A 21,657-nucleotide genomic window follows, 5' to 3' on the forward strand; every position below is an offset into this window, starting at 1 on the left:
TCATCCCAACAGATGCCCTCCTCAATACCCATCACCCACCCACCCCTCCCTCCCACCCCCCATCAACCCTTAGTTTATTCTCCGTTTGTAAGAGTCTCTTATGTTTTGCTTCCTCCCTCTCTAACTTTTTTTTTTCCTTCCCCTCCCCCATGGTCTTCTGTTAAGTTTCTCAGGATCCACATAAGAGTGAAAACATATGGTATCTGTCTCTCTCCGTATGACTTATTGCCCTTAGCATAACACTCTCCAGTTCTATCCACGTTCCTACAAAAGGCCATATTTCATTCTTTCTCATTGCCATGTAGTATTCCATTGTGTATATAAATCACAATTTCTTTATCCATTCATCAGTTGATGGACATTTAGGCTCTTTCCGTAATATGGCCATTGTTGAAAGTGCTGGTATAAACATTGGGGTACAAGTGCCTCTGTGCATCAGCACCTACTCCTTGGGTAAATTCCTAGCAGTGCTATTGCTGGGTCATAGGGTAGGTCTATTTTTAATTTTCTGAGGAACCTCCACACTGTTTTCCAGAGGGGCTACACCAGTTTGCATTCCCACCAACAGTGCAAGAGGGTTCCCATTTCTCCACATCTTCACCAGCATCTATAGTCTCCTGATTTGTTCACTTTAGCCACTCTGACTGGCATGAGGTGATATCTGAGTGTGGTTTTGATTTGTATTTCCCTAATGAGGAGCAATGTTGAGCATCTTTTCATGTGCCTGTTGGCCATCTGGATGTCTTCTTTAGAGAAGTGTCTATTCATGTTTTCTGCCCATTTCTTCACTGGGTTCTTTGTTTTTCGGGTGTGGAGTTTGGTGAGCTCTTTATAGATTTTGGATACTAGCCCTTTGTCCGATATGTCATTTGCAAATATCTTTTCCCATTCCGTTGGTTGCCTTTTAGTTTTGTTGGTTGTTTCCTTTGCTGTGCAGAAGCTTTTTATCTTCATGAGGTCCCAATAGGTCATTTTTGCTTTAATTCCCTTGCCTTTGGGGATGTGTCCAGTAAGAAATTGCTACGGCTGAGGTCAGAGAGGTCTTTTCCTGCTTTCTCCTCTAGGGTTTTGATGGTTTCCTGTCTCACATTCAGGTCCTTTATCCATTTTGAGTTTATTTTTGTGAATGGTGTGAGAAAGTGGTCTAGTTTCAACCTTCTGCATGTTGCTGTCCAGTTCTCTCAGCACCATTTGTTAAAGAGACTGTCTTTTTTCCACTGGATATTCTTTCCTGCTTTGTCAAAGATTAGTTGGCCATACGTTTGTGGGTCTAGTTCTGGGGGTTCTATTCCAGTGGTCTGTGTGTCTGTTTTTGTGCCAATACCATGCTGTCTTGATGATTACAGCTTTGTAGTAGAGGCTAAATGCCTCCTGCTTTGGTCTTCTTCTTCAAAATTATTTTGGCTATTCGAGGCCTTTTGTGGTTCCATGTGAATTTTAGGATTGCTTGTTCTAGTTTTGAGAAGAATGCTGGTGCAATTTTGATTGGGATTGCATTGAATGTGTAGGTAGCTTTGGGTAGTATTGACATTTTGACAATATTTATTCTTCCAATCCATGAGCATGGAATGTTTTCCATTTCTTCATATCTTCTTCAGTTTCCTTCATAAGCTTTCTATAGTTTTCAGCATACAGATCTTTTACATCTTTGGTTAGGTTTATTCCTAGGTATTTTATGCTTGGTGCAATTGTGAATGGGATCAGTTTCTTATTTGTCTTTCTGTTGTTTCATTATTAGTGTATAAGAATGCAATTGATTTCTGTACATTGATTTTGTATCCTGCAACTTTGCTGAATTCATGTATCAGTTCTAAGAGACTTTTGGTGGAGTCTGTCGGATTTTCCATGTATAATATCATGTCATCTGCAAAAAGTGAAAGCTTGACTTCATCATTGCCAATTTTGATGCCTTTGATTTCCTTTTGTTGTCTAATTGCTGATGCTAGCACTTCAACACTATGTTAAACAACAGTGGTGAAAGAGGACATCCCTGTCATGTTCCTGATCTCAGGGAGAAAGCTCTCAGTTTTTCCCCATTGAAGATGATATTAGCTGTGAGCTTTTCATAAATGGCTTTTTTCATGTTTAAGTATGTTCCTTCTATCCCGACTTTCTTGAGGGTTTTTATTAAGAAAGGATGCTGAATTTTGTCAAATGCTTTTTCTGCATCAATTGACAGGATCATATGGTTCTTATCTTTTCTTTTTTATTAATGTGATGTATTACATTGATTGATTTGTGAATGCTGAATCAGCCCTGCAGCCCAGGAATGAATCCCACTTGATCATGGTGAATAATTCTTTTTATATGCTGTTGAATTTGATTTGCTATATCTTATTGAGAATTTTTGCATCCATATTCATCAGGGATATTGGCCTGTGATTCTCTTTTTTTGCTGGGTCTCTGTCTGGTTTAGGAATGAAAGTAATGCTGGCTTCATAGAATGAGTCTAGAAGTTGTTCTTCCCTTTTTGTTTTTTGGAATAGCTTGAGAAGGATAGGTATTATCTCTGCTTTATTTTTTTTTTAATTTTTTTTTCAACGTTTATTTATTTTTGGGACAGAGAGAGACAGAGCATGAACGGGGGAGGGGCAGAGAGAGAGGGAGACACAGAATCGGAAACAGGCTCCAGGCTCTGAGCCATCAGCCCAGAGCCTGACGCGGGGCTCAGACTCACGGACCGCGAGATCGTGACCTGGCTGAAGTCAGACGCTTAACCGACTGCGCCACCCAGGCGCTCCTATCTCTGCTTTAAATGTCTGGTAGAATTCCCCTGGGAAGCCATCTGGTCCTGGACTCTTATTTGTTGGGAGATTTTTGATAACTGATTCAATTTCTTTGCTGGTTATGGGTCTGTTCAAGCTTTCTATTTCTTCGTGTTTGAGTTTTGGAAGTGTGTAGGTGCTTAGGAATTTGTCCATTTCTTCCAGGTTGTCCAGTTTGTTGGCATACAATTTTTCATAGTATTCCCTGATAATTGCTTGTATTTCTGAGGGATTGGTTGTAATAATTCCATTTTCATTCATGATTTTATCCATTTGGGTCATCTCCCTTTTCTTTTTGAGAAGCATGGCTAGAGGTTTATCAATTTTGTTTATTTTTTCAAAAAACCAACTCTTGGTTTCATTTATCTGCTCTACAGTGGTTTTTTTTTTTATTCTATATTGTTTATTTCTGCTCTGATCTTTATTATTTCTCTTCTTCTGCTGGGTTTGGGGTATCTTTGCTGTCCTGCTTCTGTTTCCTTTAAGTGTCCTGTTAGATTTTGTATTTGGGATTTTTCTTGTTTCCTGAGATAGGGCTGGATTGCAATGTCTTTTCGTCTCAGGACTGCCTTCGCTGCATCCCAAAGCATTTGGATTGTTGTATTTTCATTTTCATTTGTTTCCATATATTTTTAAATTTCTTCTCTAATTGCCTGGTTGACCCATTCATTCTTTAGTAGGGTGTTCATAGCATTGTGGTCTGAAAGTATGCATGGTATGATCTCAATTCTTGTATACTTATGAAGGGGTGTTTTGTGACCCAGTATGTGATCTATGTTGGAGAATGTTCCATGTGTACTCGAGAAGAAAGTATATTCTGTTGCTTTGGGATGCAGAGTTCTAAATATATCTGTCAAGTCCATCTGATCCAATGTATCATTCAGGGCCCTTGTTTCTTTATTGATCCTGTGTCTAGATGATCTATCCATTGTTGTAAGTGGAGTATTAAAGTCCCCTGCAATTACCACATTCTTATCAATAAGGTTGCTTATGTTTGTGATTAATTGTTTAATATATTTGGGGGCTCCCGTATTCAGCGCATAGACATTTATAATTGTTAGCTCTTCCTAATGGATAGACCCTATAATTATTATATGATGCTGTTCTTCATCTCTTGTTACAGCCTTTAATTTGAAGTCTAGTTTGTCTGATACAAGTATGGCTACTCCAGCTTTCTTTTGACTTCCAGTAGCCTGATAGATAGATCTCCATCCCCTCACTTTCAATCTGAAGGTGTCCTCAGGTCTAAAATGAGTCTCTTGTAGACAGCAAGTAGATGGGTCTTGTTTTTTTATCCATTCTGTTACCCTATGTCTTTTGATTGGAGCATTTAGTCAATTTACATTCAGTGTTATTATAGAAAGATATGGGTTTAGAGTCATTGTGATGTCTGTAGATTTCATGCTTGTAGTGATGTCTCTGGTACTTTGTGGTCCTTGCAACATTTAACTCACAGAATCCCCCTTAGGATCTCTTTGTAGGGCTGGTTTAGTGGTGATGAATTCCTTCAGTTTTTGTTTGTTTGGGAAGACCTTTATCTCTCCTTCTATTCTGAATGACAGACTTGCTGGATAAAGGATTCTCGGCTGCATATTTTTTCTGTTCATCACATTGAAGATTCCCTGCCATTCCTTTCTGGCCTGCCAAGTTTCAGTAGATAGGTCTGTCACTAATCTTATTGGGTGCAATAACCTTTATATGTTAGAGTGTGTTTATCCCTTTCAGAATTTCTCTTTATCCTTATATTTTGCCAGTTTCACTATGATATGTCGTGCAGAAGATGGATTCACGTTATGTCTGAAGGGAGTTCTCTGTGCCTCTTGGATTTCAATGCCTTTTTCCTTCCCCAGATCAGGGAAGTTCTCAGCTCTGGTTTGTTCAAGTACACCTTCAGCCCCTTTCTCTCTCGCTTCCTCTTCTGGAATTCCTATTATACGGATATTGTTGCGTTTGATTGCATCACTTAGTTCTCTAATCTCCCCTCACACTCCTGGATATTTTTTCTCTCTTTTTCTCAGCTTCCTCTTTTTCCATAATTTTATCTTCTAATTCACCTATTCTCTCCTCTGCCTCTTCAATCCGAGCGGTGGTCACCTCCATTTTATTTTGCACCTCATTTGTAGCATTTTTTAGCTCCTCGTGACTATTTCTTAGTTCCTTGATCTCTGTTGCAATAGATTCTCTGCTGTCCTCTGTACTTTTTTCAAGCCCAGTGATTAGTTTTATGATGATTATTCTAAATTCTTGTTCCATTATAATGCTTAAATCATTTTTGTTCAATTCGTTAGCTGTTGCTACTTCCTGGAGTTTCTTTTGAGGAGAGTTCTTCTATTTTGTCATTTTGTATAGTCCCTGGAGTGGCGCAGAACTGCAGGGCACTTCCCCTGTGCTGTCTGGAGTAACTTGTGTTGGTGGCGGGGGCCACAGTCAGACCTGATGTCTGTCTCCAGCCCACTGCTGGGGCCACAGTCAGACTGGTTTGTACCTTATCTTCCCCTCTCCCAGGGGCAGGACTCACTGTGGAGTGGTGTGGCCCCTGTCTGGGCTACTTGCACACTGCCAGGCTTGTGGTGCTGCTTTGACGGGATCTGGTGTATTAGCCGGGGTGGATCCGCAAGGTGCACAGGGGCGGAAGGGGCAGGCATAGCTTGCTTTGCTATCGGTGGTCCCCTGAGGGAGTAGTCCTGCAGCACTGGGAGGGAGGCCAACCCGTCGGAGGGATGGATCCACAGAAGCACAGTGTTGGGTGTTTGCGCGGTGCAGGCAAGTTCAGTGAACTGGTTCCCTTTGGGGTTTCGGCTCGGCTGGGGGATGGGAAAGGGAGATGGCGCTGGCCAGCGCCTTTGTTCCCCACCGAGCTGAGCTCTGTCTTCCAGGGCTCAACACCTGTCCCTCCCCCTGTCCTCTCACCCTCACGCTCTCTGAGCAGAGCTATTGACTTATAACATTCCAGATGTTAAGTCCCACTGGCTGTCAGGACTCACGCAGGCCGACCCCTCCGCTTTTGCAAGCCAGACTCAGGGGCTTTGCCTTGCTAGGCGGGCTGGCTGCCCCTCCACTGCACCAGCTCCCTCCTGCTAGTCCGTGTAGCACGCACTGCCTCTCTGCCCTTCCTACCCTCTTCCGTGGGCCTCTCGTCTATGCTTGGCTCTGGAGAGTCTGTTCTGCTAGTCTTCTGGCCATTTTCTGGGTTATTTAGGCAGGTGTGGGTGGAATCTAAGTGACCGGCAGGATGAGGTGAGCCCAGCGTCCTCCTGCACCGCCATCTTCCCTGGATTTCTAAGCTTGTATATTTTAGAAGTGTGATTTATGTAATCTGTTCAGTTGTCAGGTTTTATTTTTAAGGCTCATATTAAGGATTTCTTATTAGAGGCCAGTTTTTCCTTACTACTGAGAAGGAGTGGGGAGGGATGAACAGAGAGTACAAAACATGACTAATTGGTAGACTGGTTGCATAGATTTAAAAAAAAATTTTTTTTAATGTTTATTTTTGAGAGAGAGAATGAGTGAGCAAGGAAGGGGCAGACAGAGGGGCAGAGAGAGATGGAGACATAGAATCCAAAGCAGGCTCCAGGCTCTGAGCTGTCAGCACAGAGCCCGATGTGGAGTTCAAACCCATAGACCACAAGATCATGACCTGAGCTGAAATCGGACTTTTAACTGACTGAGTCACCCAGGCACCCCAAGTTGCATAGATTTTTAAATTGTGACTTTTTTTTCTCTACTGATATACAACTTAGTCTTAATACTTTACAAAGACATTGAATTTTTTGTTTTCATATTAAAATCTCAAGGAAACTGATTAAGAGACCAAGCAATCAGCTTGGGCACAGAAGAAACTTAAGAAAATGTTATCCCATATTAGCATTTTCTGCTGAACTTGAGGAATAAATACTTTTTGTGATATTTGGGGTTTTATGTTTCAATGACCTGTTTAGGGAAACTTTTCTGCTATAAGGGCTGAATATAAGTTGCAAAGATTTAAGCCTTTCCTGATATTAATGTTCCACCTCATTAACTTCATTGTCAGCTCTTTTACACTTCATTGATTTAAATAAAATGATCTAACTGTAGTTCTGCTGTCCTTTCTCTGTCTCTCTCTCCTTTTGAGGTCTAGATGATTGTGTATTTAGTTTTGTATTTTCATTTAGACTCTGTTGTTAATTTTGTTAAGCCCAACATGAGGATAAAGGGAAATTATGGTATAACTAAATGTCTTACCCTGCTGAAGCCCTGACAGATAAGGGAATGCATTTGTTGAGATAAACTGGTCACTTTCTTTTTTAGCTAGTGCTTTAACATTTGTCATGGTCTTCACATGCTCCTCAGAGATCATGAACTTCTATTCTATTGTGAAGTTCAGATTGGTGATTATATAGGAGCTTTCACATATATCCCATGGTATTTTTAGACCTGGAACCCAAATAATGGAGAGCTTGGCTTTAAAAAAGCAAGCTATGTTTGTCCTTAAAAATGTTATCTAAGCATTTTCAGTAAAATAGGAATTATGCAATGATTTCTCAAGGAAAGTCACCTTTGCAAATATTTGCAATTACTTCCAAGTGGTAGACCTATTTAGGCAGTAAGGTGTTTTTTTTTTTTGCATGATTTACTGCCAGATGTGAGCCCTCCTTAGCACCATATACCCCAAGTGCGAGTTAGATGTCTTTGTTAACATTTAGAGAAAAAGAACTTAATGAACTTGAGTTCGGGGCAATGAAGCTGTCATGTTGCCAAGATATTTTGCATTAAAAAATAATTACTAACATATTAATAAATAACTTTATGAAGATTAATCCGTATTTGACCCTTAAATTTACATATTTAGCAAAGAATTTCATTTTACAGAAGTTTAGGTGCTGACATGAGATAGTGGTGTTCATTTCTAACCATTTCTTTTATTTTCCAGCTCACCAGCGACTAGAACCAGCAACTTTGTCAGCAATTGTGGCATTTATCCTCAGTCTTTTATGTGGAGCTCTGAATTTAATTCGAGGTTTTCATGCCATAGAAAGTCTTTTGCAGGTACTGTGCTGATTTTGCAATTTCAGGTGACTGTGCCTGTTGCTTCTACTTGTTACTCAGTTGCTTTGAATTGATTTGGGTATTAGTACAATTTACGTTGCATGCTCAAATTCTGTATTCTTTATGCCAGCCCTGGTCTCCCCTTCCTCTAAGAACAATGATTTCTAGTTGGCCTCTTTGACTCAATTAGCATGTATTTATTTATAATTTACTCTGCAGGAGGCACTGTAGGTGGATACTCTGGGGACACCAAGGTATGTGTGACATGAACACTGCAGTCTCAGAGCCTAGAGTTGAATTGGGAGGGGGCAAAGCCATCCATCAATAATTACCAAGTACATAGAGTTTGGAAGAGGAGCAGTCACTGCGAGTCAGGATAGGAGAAGACTGTGGAGGAGGGGTGAGCTGGATCTAGAAGGATCTGAGTGGAAAGAGAGGAATGGAAAAAAAAAAAGAGGGCGTTTATGGGCAGGTTTTTGTCCCACTTTTATGTATTTCTACCTTGTTATCTCCTTTTTTTTTTCCTTTTTAATTGGAGGCTACCAGAAACCACTATTTTTTTTTTTTTTCAAATATTGCCAACGATTCTGTTTTCCAGTGGAGTTTTCTCAGAGACTCTGGCTATCAGAATATACTAACTTTTTCTCTTTTATAAAGTTTTTGAAACTTCCTTTCTTAAAGTTTAGCACATTTCAGACTGGACAGCTTTCCTTACCTTTGTTTCTGCTCACTTTCTCTGAAGATTTTTTTCTTGACACTTGCACATATAAATAAATTCTCTGTTTTTGGTCAGCATTAAGCTCAGAATACCATTTGTAAAAAAAACCACTTAACATGCCTTATATTCTTTTTCAAAATTGCTTGTTTTGTTTGGGGAACACTCAGAGAGTACCATTCTGAGTACCCTCTGAATGTCGTCAGCTCTTTGAAGCCAGTAGCAGAGCACATCACAAGTTTCAGGCAGCTGAGCTGTCCCTTCGGTGGGGAGGAGGAGTGTCTCATGACTTTTTAATTCTTCTTTCAAATATCATGAGCCCTCAGGTAAAGCCCCTCTTCCCTTGCAGGCACAGTGTCCCTTGGTGTTCCTGCCCCTGTTCCCTAGCCAGGTCAGCTTTATTCCAGCAGGAGTTCAATTTTGAGCCAGTTAGACAGCCTGCCAAAAAGAAACAAAGGCAATTTGGAGACCACTGACTGAAAAAGTTAATAAATAAGATATTCTCTCCCCTCCCCACCTTTTTTTTTTTAAACTTGTTGTAGTGGAAAGAACAGTAGTGTGGGTGTGTGAAGAGTTAGTTTTTATTTGTGGAGCAAAGAGAGTGTTGGTTCCAGTTCAGCTCCTGATTAGCTCTATGACCTTGAATAGTTCACTTTGGTTTCTGGTCTTCAGTTTCATTACTTATAAATGAAGGAGAAGGTTGGATTTGATGAGTATTTCTCAAAGTATGGGGCACATTTATCACTGGTTGCATAGTAGATGACTTTAGGTGGTAGAGGGATGAATGTTTTTAATTTTAAGAGTTATGTATTTAATGTATATTAATGTATAATAACTGTATTTGGTAAGAGATAGTATCTGTTAATGATAGAGATATAAAATTTTTTTATGTTTGTTTATTTTGGGGGGAGGAGGGGCAGAGATAGGGAGACAGAGGATCCGAAGCAGTCTGCCCCATTAGTGCAAAGCCCAACGTGGGGTTCAAACCCTCAAATTGTAAGATCGTGACCTGAGCTGAAGTCGGATGCTCAACTGACTGAGCCACCTAGGCACCCCTAAGATTTTCTTTTTAAAATAAATTAATTTTATTTTATTTATTTTATTTTTTTTTTTTTGTGGAATTTAAGATTTTATTTTTTTTTATTTTTTATTTTATTTTATTTTTTATTTTTTTTTTTATGAAATTTATTGACAAATTGGTTTCCATACAACACCCAGTGCTCATCCCAAAAGGTGCCCTCCTCAATACCCATCACCCACCCTCTCCTCCCTCCCACCCCCATCAACCCTCAGTTTGTTCTCAGTTTTTAAGTCTCTTATGCTTTGGCTCTCTCCCATTCTAACCTCTTTTTTTTTTTTTTCCCTTCCCCTCCCCCATGGGTTCCTGTTAAGTTTCTAGGATCCACATAAGAGTGAAACCATATGGTATCTGTCTTTCTCTGTATGGCTTATTTCACTTAGCATCACACTCTCCAGTTCCATCCACGTTGCTACAAAAGGCCATATTTCATTTTTTCTCATTGCCACGTAATATTCCATTGTGTATATAAACCACAATTTCTTTATCCATTCATCAGTTGATGGACATTTAGGCTCTTTCCATAATTTGGCTATTGTTGAGAGTGCTGCTATGAACATTGGGGTACAAGTGGCCCTATGCATCAGTGTTCCTGTATCCCTTGGATAAATTCCTAGCAGTGCTATTGCTGGGTCATAGGATAGGTCTATTTTTAATTTTCTGAGGAACCTCCACACTGCTTTCCAGAGCGGCTGCACCAGTTTGCATTCCCACCAACAGTGCAAGAGGGTTCCCGTTTCTCCACATCCTCTCCAGCATCTATAGTCTCCTGATTTGTTCATTTTGGCCACTCTGACTGGCGTGAGGTGATACCTGAGTGTGGTTTTGATTTGTATTTCCCTGATAAGGAGCGACGCTGAACATCTTTTCATGTGCCTATTGGCCATCCGGATGTCTTCTTTAGAGAAGTGTCTATTCATGTTTTCTGCCCATTTCTTCACTGGGTTATTTGTTTTTTGGGTGTGGAGTTTGGTGAGCTCTTTATAGATTTTGGATACTAGCCCTTTGTCTGATATGTCATTTGCGAATATCTTTTCCCATTCCGTTGGTTGCCTTTTAGTTTTGTTGGTTGTTTCCTTTGCTGTGCAGAAGCTTTTTATCTTCATAAGGTCCCAGTAATTCACTTTTGCTTTTAATTCCCTTGCCTTTGGGGATGTGTCGAGGAAGAGATTGCTACGGCTGAGGTCAGAGAGGTCTTTTCCTGCTTTCTCCTCTAAGGTTTTGATGGTTTCCTGTCTCACATTTAGGTCCTTTATCCATTTTGAGTTTATTTTTGTGAATGGTGTGAGAAAGTGGTCTAGTTTCATCCTTCTGCATGTTGCTGTCCAGTTCTCCCAGCACCATTTGTTACAGAGGCTGTCTTTTTTCCATTGGATGTTCTTTCCTGCTTTGTCAAAGATGAGTTGGCCATACGTTTGTGGGTCTAGTTCTGGGGTTTCTATTCTATTCCATTGGTCTATGTGTCTGTTTTGGTGCCAATACCATGCTGTCTTGATGATGACAGCTTTGTAGTAGAGGCTAAAGTCTGGGATTGTGATACCTCCTGCTTTGGTCTTCTTCTTCAAAATTCCTTTGGCTATTCGGGGCCTTTTGTGGTTCCATATGAATTTTAGGATTGCTTGTTCTAGTTTCGAGAAGAATGCTGGTGCAATTTTGATTGGGAAAAATAAATTAATTTTAATAAAATGCCAACTTTATGCATTTTATTAAGTAAATAGTGGTATAATTAGTATTTACAGTTGGCAAAAATTGTGAAGATGGTTTTCTGTGGTTAAAAAAAATTCTCAGGTTGTTTGAAAGTAGCAAATTAGTAAGGGGAGGGGGCAGATCTGGGTAGAGAAGTTTTTGTGCTATAGAGCCGTACCATCCCTGACTCAGAAGACAGTGTACAAGTGTGAAACCTGGACCTTAGACCCTCCTTACTTTTAAAAGTCAGGCAAGGTTGTTGTATCTCACAAAACCTATTAAAGAAAGTAATTTCTGGGGTGCCTGGGTGGCTCAGTCACGCATTCGACTCTTGATTTAGGCCCGGGTCATGATGTCACAGTCATGGGATCGAGCCCTGTGTCAGACTCTGTGCTGAATGAACGTGGAGCCTGCTTGGGATTCTGTCTCTCCCTCTCTCTGCCTCTTTCTCTCACTCTCTCAAAATAAGTAAACATTTTAAAAAATAGCTTCTTTCAGGCACTTAGGTATCTTATCCCTCAATTTCCTGATTCTTTCCTCCCTCTTCTGATTACTAACTTCAAAGCTAAGGAAAGTAGTATAAACTACAGCTTTTGATGCTTTTGAGCTGCTACAGCTGACTCATGCCTGCCTTGATGCCTAAGTATTCCATGTTTTCCCTCCGACCAGTAATGTCTTTGCCTCATTGCAGTTGTTTAGGGTTCAGAAGAACAATAATCTGATTAAATGGATTATTACGTGTAACTGGCTGATAGCTCTGAGATTACTCAGCCTGTTTACACTTTAAAAAGACATTACAGTCCAATGTAACTCATGAACACAGAAAACTCCTCAACAAGATATTAACAAATTGAATCCCATGATATATAAAAAGAATCATACCACAGCTGAGTGGATTTATTCCAGGTATGCAAGGCTGGTGCAGCATTCGACAGTTAATATAATCTGTCACATCAACAGGCTAAAGAAGAAAAATCATAGGATTGTGTCTTGGATACAGAAAAATCATGTGACAAAATCCAATACCTATTCATGAACTCACCACAAACTAGGTATGAAGGGGAACTTCCTCAACTTGATAAAGAACATCTACAGAAACTCTACAGCTAACACCATACTTGATGAGAAACTAGATGCTTTGTCCCTAAGATCAGGAACAAGACAAGGATGTCCTCTCTAACCATTCCTATTCAACATCGTACTGGGAAACCTAGTTAATGCAGTAAGACAAGAAAACAGAAGGCATACAGATTGGGAAAGAAGGAATACAACTGTCTTTATTCACAGATGTTCTGATTATCTATGTAGACAATCCCGAAGAACTGACAAATTCCTAGAATTCATAAATGATATAGCACAGTTATTGGTTCCAAGGTTAATATATAAAAGTCAATTACTTTCCTACATACCAGCAAGGAACAGTTGAAATTTGAAATTTAAAAAACAATACCATTTATATTGGCACCCCCCAAAATGAGGCGCTTAAGAATAAATCTGACAAAACATATATAAGATCTGTGTGAGAAAAACTATAAAACTGTGATAAAAGAGATCAAAGAAGATCTGAATAAATCTTCTGAATTATCTGAATAAATGGAGTGACATTCCATTTATAGTGACATTCCATGTTCATGAGTGGGAAGATTCGTTGTTAAGATGTCAGTTCTTCCTAACTTGATCTATAGATTCAGCACAATCCCAATCAAAATCCCAGCTAGTTACTTTGTAGATACTGACAAAGTGATCCTAGTAAGGACAGGTAAAAGCCAATACAATACTGAGGAAAAGGAAATCAAAGGACTGACACTACCCAACTTCAAGATTTACTGTTAAGCTATAATAATTAAGACAGTGTGGTGTTGGCAAAACAATAGACAAATGGATCAATTGAACAAAATAGCTCAGAAACATACCCATATAAGTATAGTCAACTGATCTTTGACAAAGAAACAAAAGCAATTCAGTGGAGAAAGAATAATATTTCAACAAATGGTGCTGAAACAGACATCCACATGCAAAAAAAAAAAAAATCTGGAGACAGATTTTATACCTTGAATTAAACAACTTAACTCAAAACGGATCACAGACCTAAATGTAAGGTACAAAACTTTTAAAAGATATCAGGAGAAAACCTGGATGACCTTGGGTTTGGTAATGACTTTTTATATACAACATCAAAAGCATGACCCATGAAAGTTTAAAAAGTTTTGTCCCGTGAAGGACATTAAGAGAATGAGAAGATAAGCCACAGACTAGGAGAAAATGTTTGCAGGACACATCTGACAAATGGCTTGTATCCAAAACATACAAAGAACTCTTAAAACTTAAAGTAAACAATGCAATTAAAAATTGGGCAAAAGAACTGAACAGGCACCCCACCAAAGTAGATATCCAGGTGGAAAAAAAGCATATGAAAAGATGTCCAACATCATATGTCACTAAGGAATTGCAAATTAAAACAACAATAAGAAACTACTAAACTATTAGAATGGCAAAACAAAACAAAACACTGGCAGTACCGAATGTTAGGATATATAACAATATGAAGTCTTCATTCGTTGCTGGTGGTAGTGCAAAATGGCAGTCATTTTGGAAGACAGTTTGGCTGTTTCTCACAAAGCTAAGCATAGCCTTACTATATGATCCAGCAATCATACTCCTATGTATATTTACCCAAATGAATAGAAAACTTACATCTACCAAAAACCTGCACATGAATGTTTATATCCTAATTTCAAAAAACCAGAAGCAATTAAGATGTCCTTCAAAAGGTGAAAGAATAAACAATCTGTACAATGGAGTGTTATTCAATGAGAAAAAGAAATAAGTTCTTAAGCCACAAAAAGACCTGGCTAAACCTGGGGTGCCTGGGTGGCTCAGTTGGTTAAGCATCCAACTTTGGCTCAGGTCATGATCTCACAGTTCGTGAGCCCCGCATCGGGCTCTGTGCTGACAGCTCGGAGCCTGGAGCCTGCTTCAGATTCTGTGTCTCCATTTCAATCTGCCTCTCTCCTGTTCGTTCTCTGTCTCTGTCTCTCTCAAAATAAAGACATTTTTAAAAATTAAAAAAAAACAACAACAACATGGCTAAACCTTAAATGCCTGATGCTTAATGCAAGAGGCCAGTCTGAGGAAACTACATAGTTACATGATTCCAACTATATGACATTCTGGGAAAGGCAAAACTATAGAGACAGTAAGTGAAAGGATTAGTGGTTGCCAGGGGTTTAGAGGGAGGTAGGAAGGGATGAACAGTTGGGACATGAGATTTTTAGGGCAGTGAAACTATTCTGTATGTTAATGTAAGGGTGATTATTTCATTATACATTTGTCAAAACCCAAAGAATGTAGAACACAAAGAGTGAACCCTAATGTAAACTGTGGACTTTGGTTAATGATAATGTGTCGCTGTTGGCTCATCAGTTATAACAAATATATCACATTAATGTAAGATGTTAATGAGAAAATGGTGAACAGGGGAAAGAGCCGGGTATATGGGAACTCTTTGTAGTACACTTTCTGCTTAATTTTCTGTAAACCTATTCTAAAGATAAAAATCGATTAAACACACACGCATACACACCAACATTAAAACAAAGACCAGAAAGGGAGGAGCATTCTCTGGGCTTTAATTTTCATTAGGTGCAGCTCCACTTAGTAGTTAAAAGTATAGCTTGTTGCACCCAGCCAACTCTTAGGGAATGGTGGATCGGCTTTCTCTTCTCATGAAGGAGCTGAGCCTTGTCCTTCACACAGGCAAGGAGGGGATGTCAGCATCCCAGCCAGAGTAGAATGTGTCCAGGAATGTGATTCATGTTTTAAGGTCAAATGTACAACTTTGTGCCCTCAGAATAGTGGCCATTTTGAGAGAGCTAGAGACCCTCTGATCCTGTGCCCACCAGTCCCTCTCAGCTCAGCCCCAAGTACTCCCACCAAAGATGGCCTGGAAAAATAACAATATCTTTTAATCTGCATTTCTTTGCATAAAGAAACTCTGGAATGATAAACTTACAAATGCAGTAGGAACTGGATAGATGGGAAGCAGGGTAGGAATGAGACTCTTCATAATATATACCTTTGGTTATATTATTTTTACTTTTTGAACCATACTTGTTCAGATTTTAAGTAATCAAAATGAATATTTATTAGCACCTGTTATTTAAACTTGAAAAAAAGGCAACAACTTTTTTTTAAATGTTACTTATTTTTAGAGAGAGAGAGATGGTGCACACATGTGCGTGGGGGAGAGGAGAGGGAGAGAGAATCCCTAGCTGGCTCCACACTGTCAGCACAGAGCCAGATACAGGGCTTGATCTCACGAACTGTGAAATTGTGACCTGAGCCAAAACTGAGTCAGATGCTTAACCGACTGAGCTACCCAGGTGCCCCCCAAAAAAGACAACTTCTGTTAACCCAACTTAATAGGAGGATTTTCAAGTAACATTTCAGTAGAGTAAAGGCAACTATTTTTATGGGGGTTAAAAGGAGCCTGAGCATTTTCCCTGGGTTTTTATAGTTTCTTACTGCCTCTACGAATCCAGTTTGCCTAGAAGCTTCAAGTTGTTTGTCTTAAACAGTTCCTTAAGACTGTGATGCTGGAGTGTGAGGAAGCATGGGATAAATTACAAGTAGGGACAAAGAGAGCTTTTTTACCAGATCATTTTATAATTTGGGGACTCAGTAGATGCTTGTATCTTTGAGATGTGTCTTTCTAATGATTGATACGGAATTCTTTCCTTTTCTATTGTTGTCCTAGACTAAATTTATTCCAAACATTGTTTCCTTCTTACCTGATATAAGGAACTTTAAATTGGTCCATATGGGATTTTTAGCTGCCTAGAAAGTGTGGACACCTGGTTATTTTGTTCTTTTAGGAATGTTTTAAATCTTTGTTCTGCCATAGACACCTGATGTACTCCACATACACTTATCAATAATTGAGGTTTCTAAAACAGGGATGCTCAGAGAAAAGAACAAGGAAACAGAATGCAGAGTTGTGAGGTAGTTCATGGTAGTTTGTCACTCATAAGTAGTTTAAAAGGATTTTCTAGCAAATTCTGATCTCACATAAATCAGACACTTCTTTTGGAAATTCATTGGACCAAAAGTAGAGATTGCTTGTGTTCCAATTATTGGGGATCTTATATCAGTATAGAGGAAAATGTTCTGGTAAGTGGTGCTTGGCATTATTTTCCCATGTCTTGTTATAAGAATAATGAAGGAGCACAATGGAACGTTGGATGTATCTGCCTTCTGAGGATTCTGTATCCTGAAAGGTGGAATGGACAACAGGCAAACAGAAGGAGAGAATGAAATGTCAGAATGCAGAGGGCACTGATAACTTTAGTTTTAAGCAGGGTAGGATTAGGGGTACAAACTAGATTAATTTCCACAAGTACATCCTTTATAGCCCAGATCAACTGGAAAGAAAATATATACAAAATTGGGAACGTAAGGTCTTTTGCTTTTAATTTTCCCTCCTTGGGGTCTATTTTTGTGACTTGGATAAAAGGTCCTTTTTATTCTCACAAAAGCCATTGAACTTAAGCCTTCTGTCAACCTTCTCTGTGGTTCGTCTTTGTATTTTGTGTTAGAAATAGTCTCTGGAGTCAATGTAGATGATTTTTGGTCAGTAAAAGTAGATCTTTTTGAGATGGTTGCTGTGTAGCCTTGAATGTAAATTCTAGGACTTGGGACTTAAACTTCCCTGTTTTGAAGTTACCTGTAGTAGAGTTACTCAGATCATGGTGGTCACAGAGGAGGCAGAAAGGCAGTACACAGATTAAGTGGTCTCAACATTTCTTTAATACTTAATCTAAGAGCCAAGGATTTATCTAGGGATATTTATAGATTTAGCTGAAAATATGTAATGTATTTCCTGAGTGTGAGTACATTGATATTAAAGTTTACCTTTTTAAGACCACGAATTTTAACTACTCTTTTTGAATGCTAAAAATGTTTGCCACATTTATCTTCTAGTATGTAAGTTGTTGCCTAAGGCACATTTAAATTTGAGAACCTACATGAATCAACATTCCTGTGTATTTTTAACATCGTTTGAAGATTTGGCACAAGTTTGTTTCTTCTTAATGAATAACTGGTTCTTAGGGTAATAACAAGGAATTTATTAAACTATATAGCACTGAAGCATTTCTTTAGAATGTAAGTTCAAACTGGGGAGGTGTAGGATGAGTAGAGTTTTATATTAAGTTGGAAAATTTGATTTGGTGTTCATAGTAATGTGTAAATTAGATTATTTTCACTCATTTCCTAACTTTGTTCTGAGTTTAGAGATGTTAATGGGTTTATTGTGAATTGGCACCTCGCGAATGTATAATCTTTTATCACATCAGGTTTATGTTGTCTGTGTTCCTTTAAGGAGCCACCTTGAGACAGTGATATTAATTAGACTGGTGTCAGTCTAGAAGTAATTTTCATGTGGTGCATTAGAGAAAAATTGAGTATTCTGATACAGCAGTAAAAATGCTGGCCTGGAATTCAGGATACCGGGGTCCCATGTGCCAGTAACTAACTTAGTGACCTTGGATGAGTTATTTACCTTCTTGGATCTCATTTTCCTATTTTGTAAGATGCAGGTATTAAATTACATAGGCTCAAGGACCACTTCAGTACTAACGTTCTAAGACTCTCTGGTTCTGAAATTGTTAGTAATGGCTACTACGAAGCAGAAGTAATCAATTTTCTTTTATTCCTTAAGTTCTTTATTTCCCATAGATTTGTTAATACCATATTAAAATAATACCTAATTAAATGCCTAATTAAATACCTAATTAAAAAAAAGGTTTTGATTTATTTAGTAGCATACTATCTATGCTAAGATGCAGTGCTTGCTTGTTTTCAAAGAAATAAAAGTATATTTCCTGATTCTATGTTCATTATTAAAGAGTTGAGGGAAAAATGTATAAAGAAAATAAAAATCATCTCCAAATTTTCTCTGTATTTTTATATATATGCATATACATACATATGTACCTGTATGTATGTCATATCCATTGTATGTTTGTGCCCTTTTTTCCACTTAAGATTAAAAAGTGAATATTTCCCAATTATTACAAACATTTTAATAGTATCATCCGAAAACATTGTATGATTATTATATATTGCCTCTGTTCCTCTCTTCATCCTTTCATTTTTTAAAATTTTTATTTAAATTTTAGTTAAAATATACAGTACAATATTGGTTTCAGAAGTAGAATTCAGTAATTCACACTTATATACAACACCCAGTGCTGATCACAACAAGTGCCCTCTTTAATACCCATCACTCATTTAGCCCATCCCCCAATAGTTAAGAGTCTCAGGGTTCCTGGGTGGCTCAGTCAGTTAAGTGTCCGACTTTGGCTCAGGTCATGATCTCAGGGTTTGTGGGTTCAAGCCCTGCATGGGGCTCTGTGCTGACAGCTCGGAGCCTGGAGCCTGCTTTGGATTCTTTGTCTTCCTCTGTCTCTGCCCCTCCCCCACTTGTGTGCACATGTACACTCTCTCTTAAAAATAAGCATTAAAATTTTTTTTCTTTAAATTCTCCTGTAGTTTGTTTCCCTCTCCTCTTCTCCCCCATCTTCCCATATGTTCATCTGTTATGTTTTTCATCCTCACATTTAAAAAAATATTCTTTCCATTTGTTAGTTTTGAAATTGTTTTAAATGTTTATTTTTGAGAGAGAGAGAAAGAGAGAGCATGCACGAGCAAGTGGGGGAGAGGCAGAGAGAGAGGGAGACACAGAATCTAGAGCAGGCTCTAGGCTCCAAGCTGTCAGCACAGAGCCCCAAGTGGGGCTTGAACCCACAAATTGTGAAATCATGACCTGAGCCAAAGTTGGACGCTTAACTGATTGAGCCACCCAAGTGACCCTCTATTTGTTAGTTTTCAAAGCAATATATTGGTATCCTAGCGTTCTCCTAAAGGTGAAAGTGACGTTTTTAAAATTTTTAATTCAACCTTTTGGCCAGAACCTCCATCTTTCAGTAATTCGCCAAAATGACCAACACAAGGGGAAAGAGGAGAGGTACTTGCTATATGTTCTGTAGGCCTTTTAGAAAACATGGAGTTGTTCCTTTGGAAGCATACATGTGAATCTACAAGAAAGATGATATTGTGGATATCAAGGGAATGGGCACTGTTCAAAAAGGAATGTCCCACAAATGTTACCGTGGCAAAACTGGAAGAGTCTACAGTGTTACCCACCATGCTGTTGGCATTGTTGTAAACAAACAAGTTAAGGGCAAGATTCTTGCTAAGAGAATTCTTGTAAGTATTAAGCATGTTAACCACTCAAAGACCTAAGACAGCTTCCTGAAGCGCGTGAAGGAAAACAATCAGAAAAAGAAGAAAGTCAAGGAGAAAGGTACTTGGGTTCAACTGAAGCGCCAGCCTGCCCCACCCAGAGATGCACATTTTGTGAGAACCAGTGGAAAGGAGCCTGAGCTGTTGGAGCTCATTCCCTATGAATTCATAGCATGATAAATGTAAAAAAAAAAACAAGAACAAAAACCTCAAGAGTGTGTAAAAAAAATAAATAAATAAAATAAAATAAAACTTTTATTCGAACTTTACCTCTGCCCCTTCCTTCCCTGTCCCACCCTGCCTTCATCGCTCTATTGTCTCTTCCCTCACACACACTTCTGTGCCCCCTCTTGAACCTCTCTCCCGCCTTCCCCAACTGCTAGCTGTTATTCCCTCACCTGCATTCCATTTGCTTTTTCTCTGCTGGCTCTTTCTCTTAGCTCATAAATATGCTGTAACTTGCTGATCTTTAAAAACCTCTTGATGTATGTTCCCTTCTAATTTTTTGAAAGAATAGACTGGTTGTTCCCACTTCGTTACCTCTATTCTCTTAATCTATTGTGATCTCTTTTCTGCCCTCAGTTCTTTCAAATACTGACCGTTAAGCTCACCAGTATCCTTCTGATTGCAAGATATTGCAGCCACTCTTGAGGCCTTGTCTTATGGGGCCTGTCTCCTCGCACATGCTGTTCAGGTTTTCATTTTAAAAGTAACTGTTTAGGGGCGCCTGGGTGGCTCAGTCATTTTAGTGTCCAACTTCAGCTCAGGTCATGATCTCGTGATCCATGGGTTCGAGCCCCACATCAGGCTCTGTGCTGACAGCTCAGAGCCTGGAGCCTGTTTCAGATTCTGTGTCTCCCTCTTTCTCTGCCCCTCCCCCACTTGTACTCTGTCTCTCCTCAAAAATAAAAATAAACATTAAAAAATTTTTTTAAAACTAACTTTATTTTCAGAAATATTTTTAAAAATTTAGAAGCAAATAAGTCACTATTAATAGTTGTATTTTACATTATTCTTGACATTCTCTTATCCCTTTATTTCCAAGAAACAATTTTCTCCTGTTGTATTTTTTTGTCTTCCTGTCCCTCAGGTTATTTGGTAAACTTCTTCCTTCACCTGTCCTTTAAATAGTGGTGTTCTCCAATTCTGCCCTTGGCTTTATAGTCGTCTTAACTTTACACCCTCTCTTTGGATATTTTCATGATGACCTTTTTGAAAGAAGGTACACATATGCACATGTACATACATACCCTCATAGAGTAAAATGTACACATGCCTATAGTTTCAAACTCTATAATTTCAGAGCCTGTAATTGGCACAATAAGTAATTCTTTACTCATTTGTCTTCCCTAGAATTAACCACTGGATTATCCTTCTAAAGAGATTATTTGCATCTGCTAGTACATATGTATTTGTAATTTTACTTAAATAATTATTCTTTTCGAAGTATTTTAATACAAATGGCAGTCTACTCTTTTTTTTTTTAAGTTTATCTTGAGAGAGCGTAAGCAGGGGAGAGGCAGAGAGAAAGAGAGTCCCAAGCACACTCTGTGCTGTCAGCACAGAGCCCAAAGTAGGGCTCAAACTCAAGAACTGTGAGATCATGACCTGAGGCAAAATCAAGAGTCAGATGCTTAACTGACTGAGCCACCCAGGCGCCCCCAGTAGTATATTCTTCATACTTAATTGCATTTTTTCCACCTAATGATATGTAGGGGATCATTTAATGTCAGTATTTGGAGATCTGTTATGTTCATTTTAGTGGTTACATAGCATTAAAAAAAAATTTCTATCCCCCTTCCCCCCTACTGCACATTTTATTTTAGAAGAATTCAAATTTACAGAAATATTTTAAAAACAGTACAATTAGCACCCACCTGTATACCTACCTACCCCTTTTTCTGTTTCTTTCCTGAATCATTTGAAAGTAAAATTGTAGGTATTGTGATAGTTTATTTCAAAATTATTCAGTATGTATGCCTTATGGGCTAGGAATTCTATAGATTCACAATACCTTTATTACATCAAAGATTTTTAAGGTCAATGCAGTATTATCTATTATTAAGTTCATATTCAAATTTCTA

General features: G+C 38.7%; 1 protein-coding gene and 1 pseudogene across 2 annotated transcripts in view; both read left to right on the top strand.

Moving 5' to 3' along the window:
• SEC22A (SEC22 homolog A, vesicle trafficking protein) overlaps window positions 1-21,657 on the top strand; it is an 81,649-nt gene that overhangs the window by 41,268 nt on the left and 18,724 nt on the right. For both annotated transcript variants that reach the window (XM_043594334.1, XM_043594333.1), the window contains one exon: window positions 7,675-7,790. In XM_043594334.1, the coding sequence (XP_043450269.1) occupies window positions 7,675-7,790 (116 nt within the window). The remainder of the gene's footprint in view (window positions 1-7,674; window positions 7,791-21,657) is intronic.
• On the top strand, window positions 19,072-19,780 carry LOC122491520 (annotated as a pseudogene).

Source organism: Prionailurus bengalensis, chromosome C2 (assembly GCF_016509475.1).
Source record: "Prionailurus bengalensis isolate Pbe53 chromosome C2, Fcat_Pben_1.1_paternal_pri, whole genome shotgun sequence".
Classification (NCBI taxonomy): domain Eukaryota; kingdom Metazoa; phylum Chordata; class Mammalia; order Carnivora; family Felidae; genus Prionailurus; species Prionailurus bengalensis.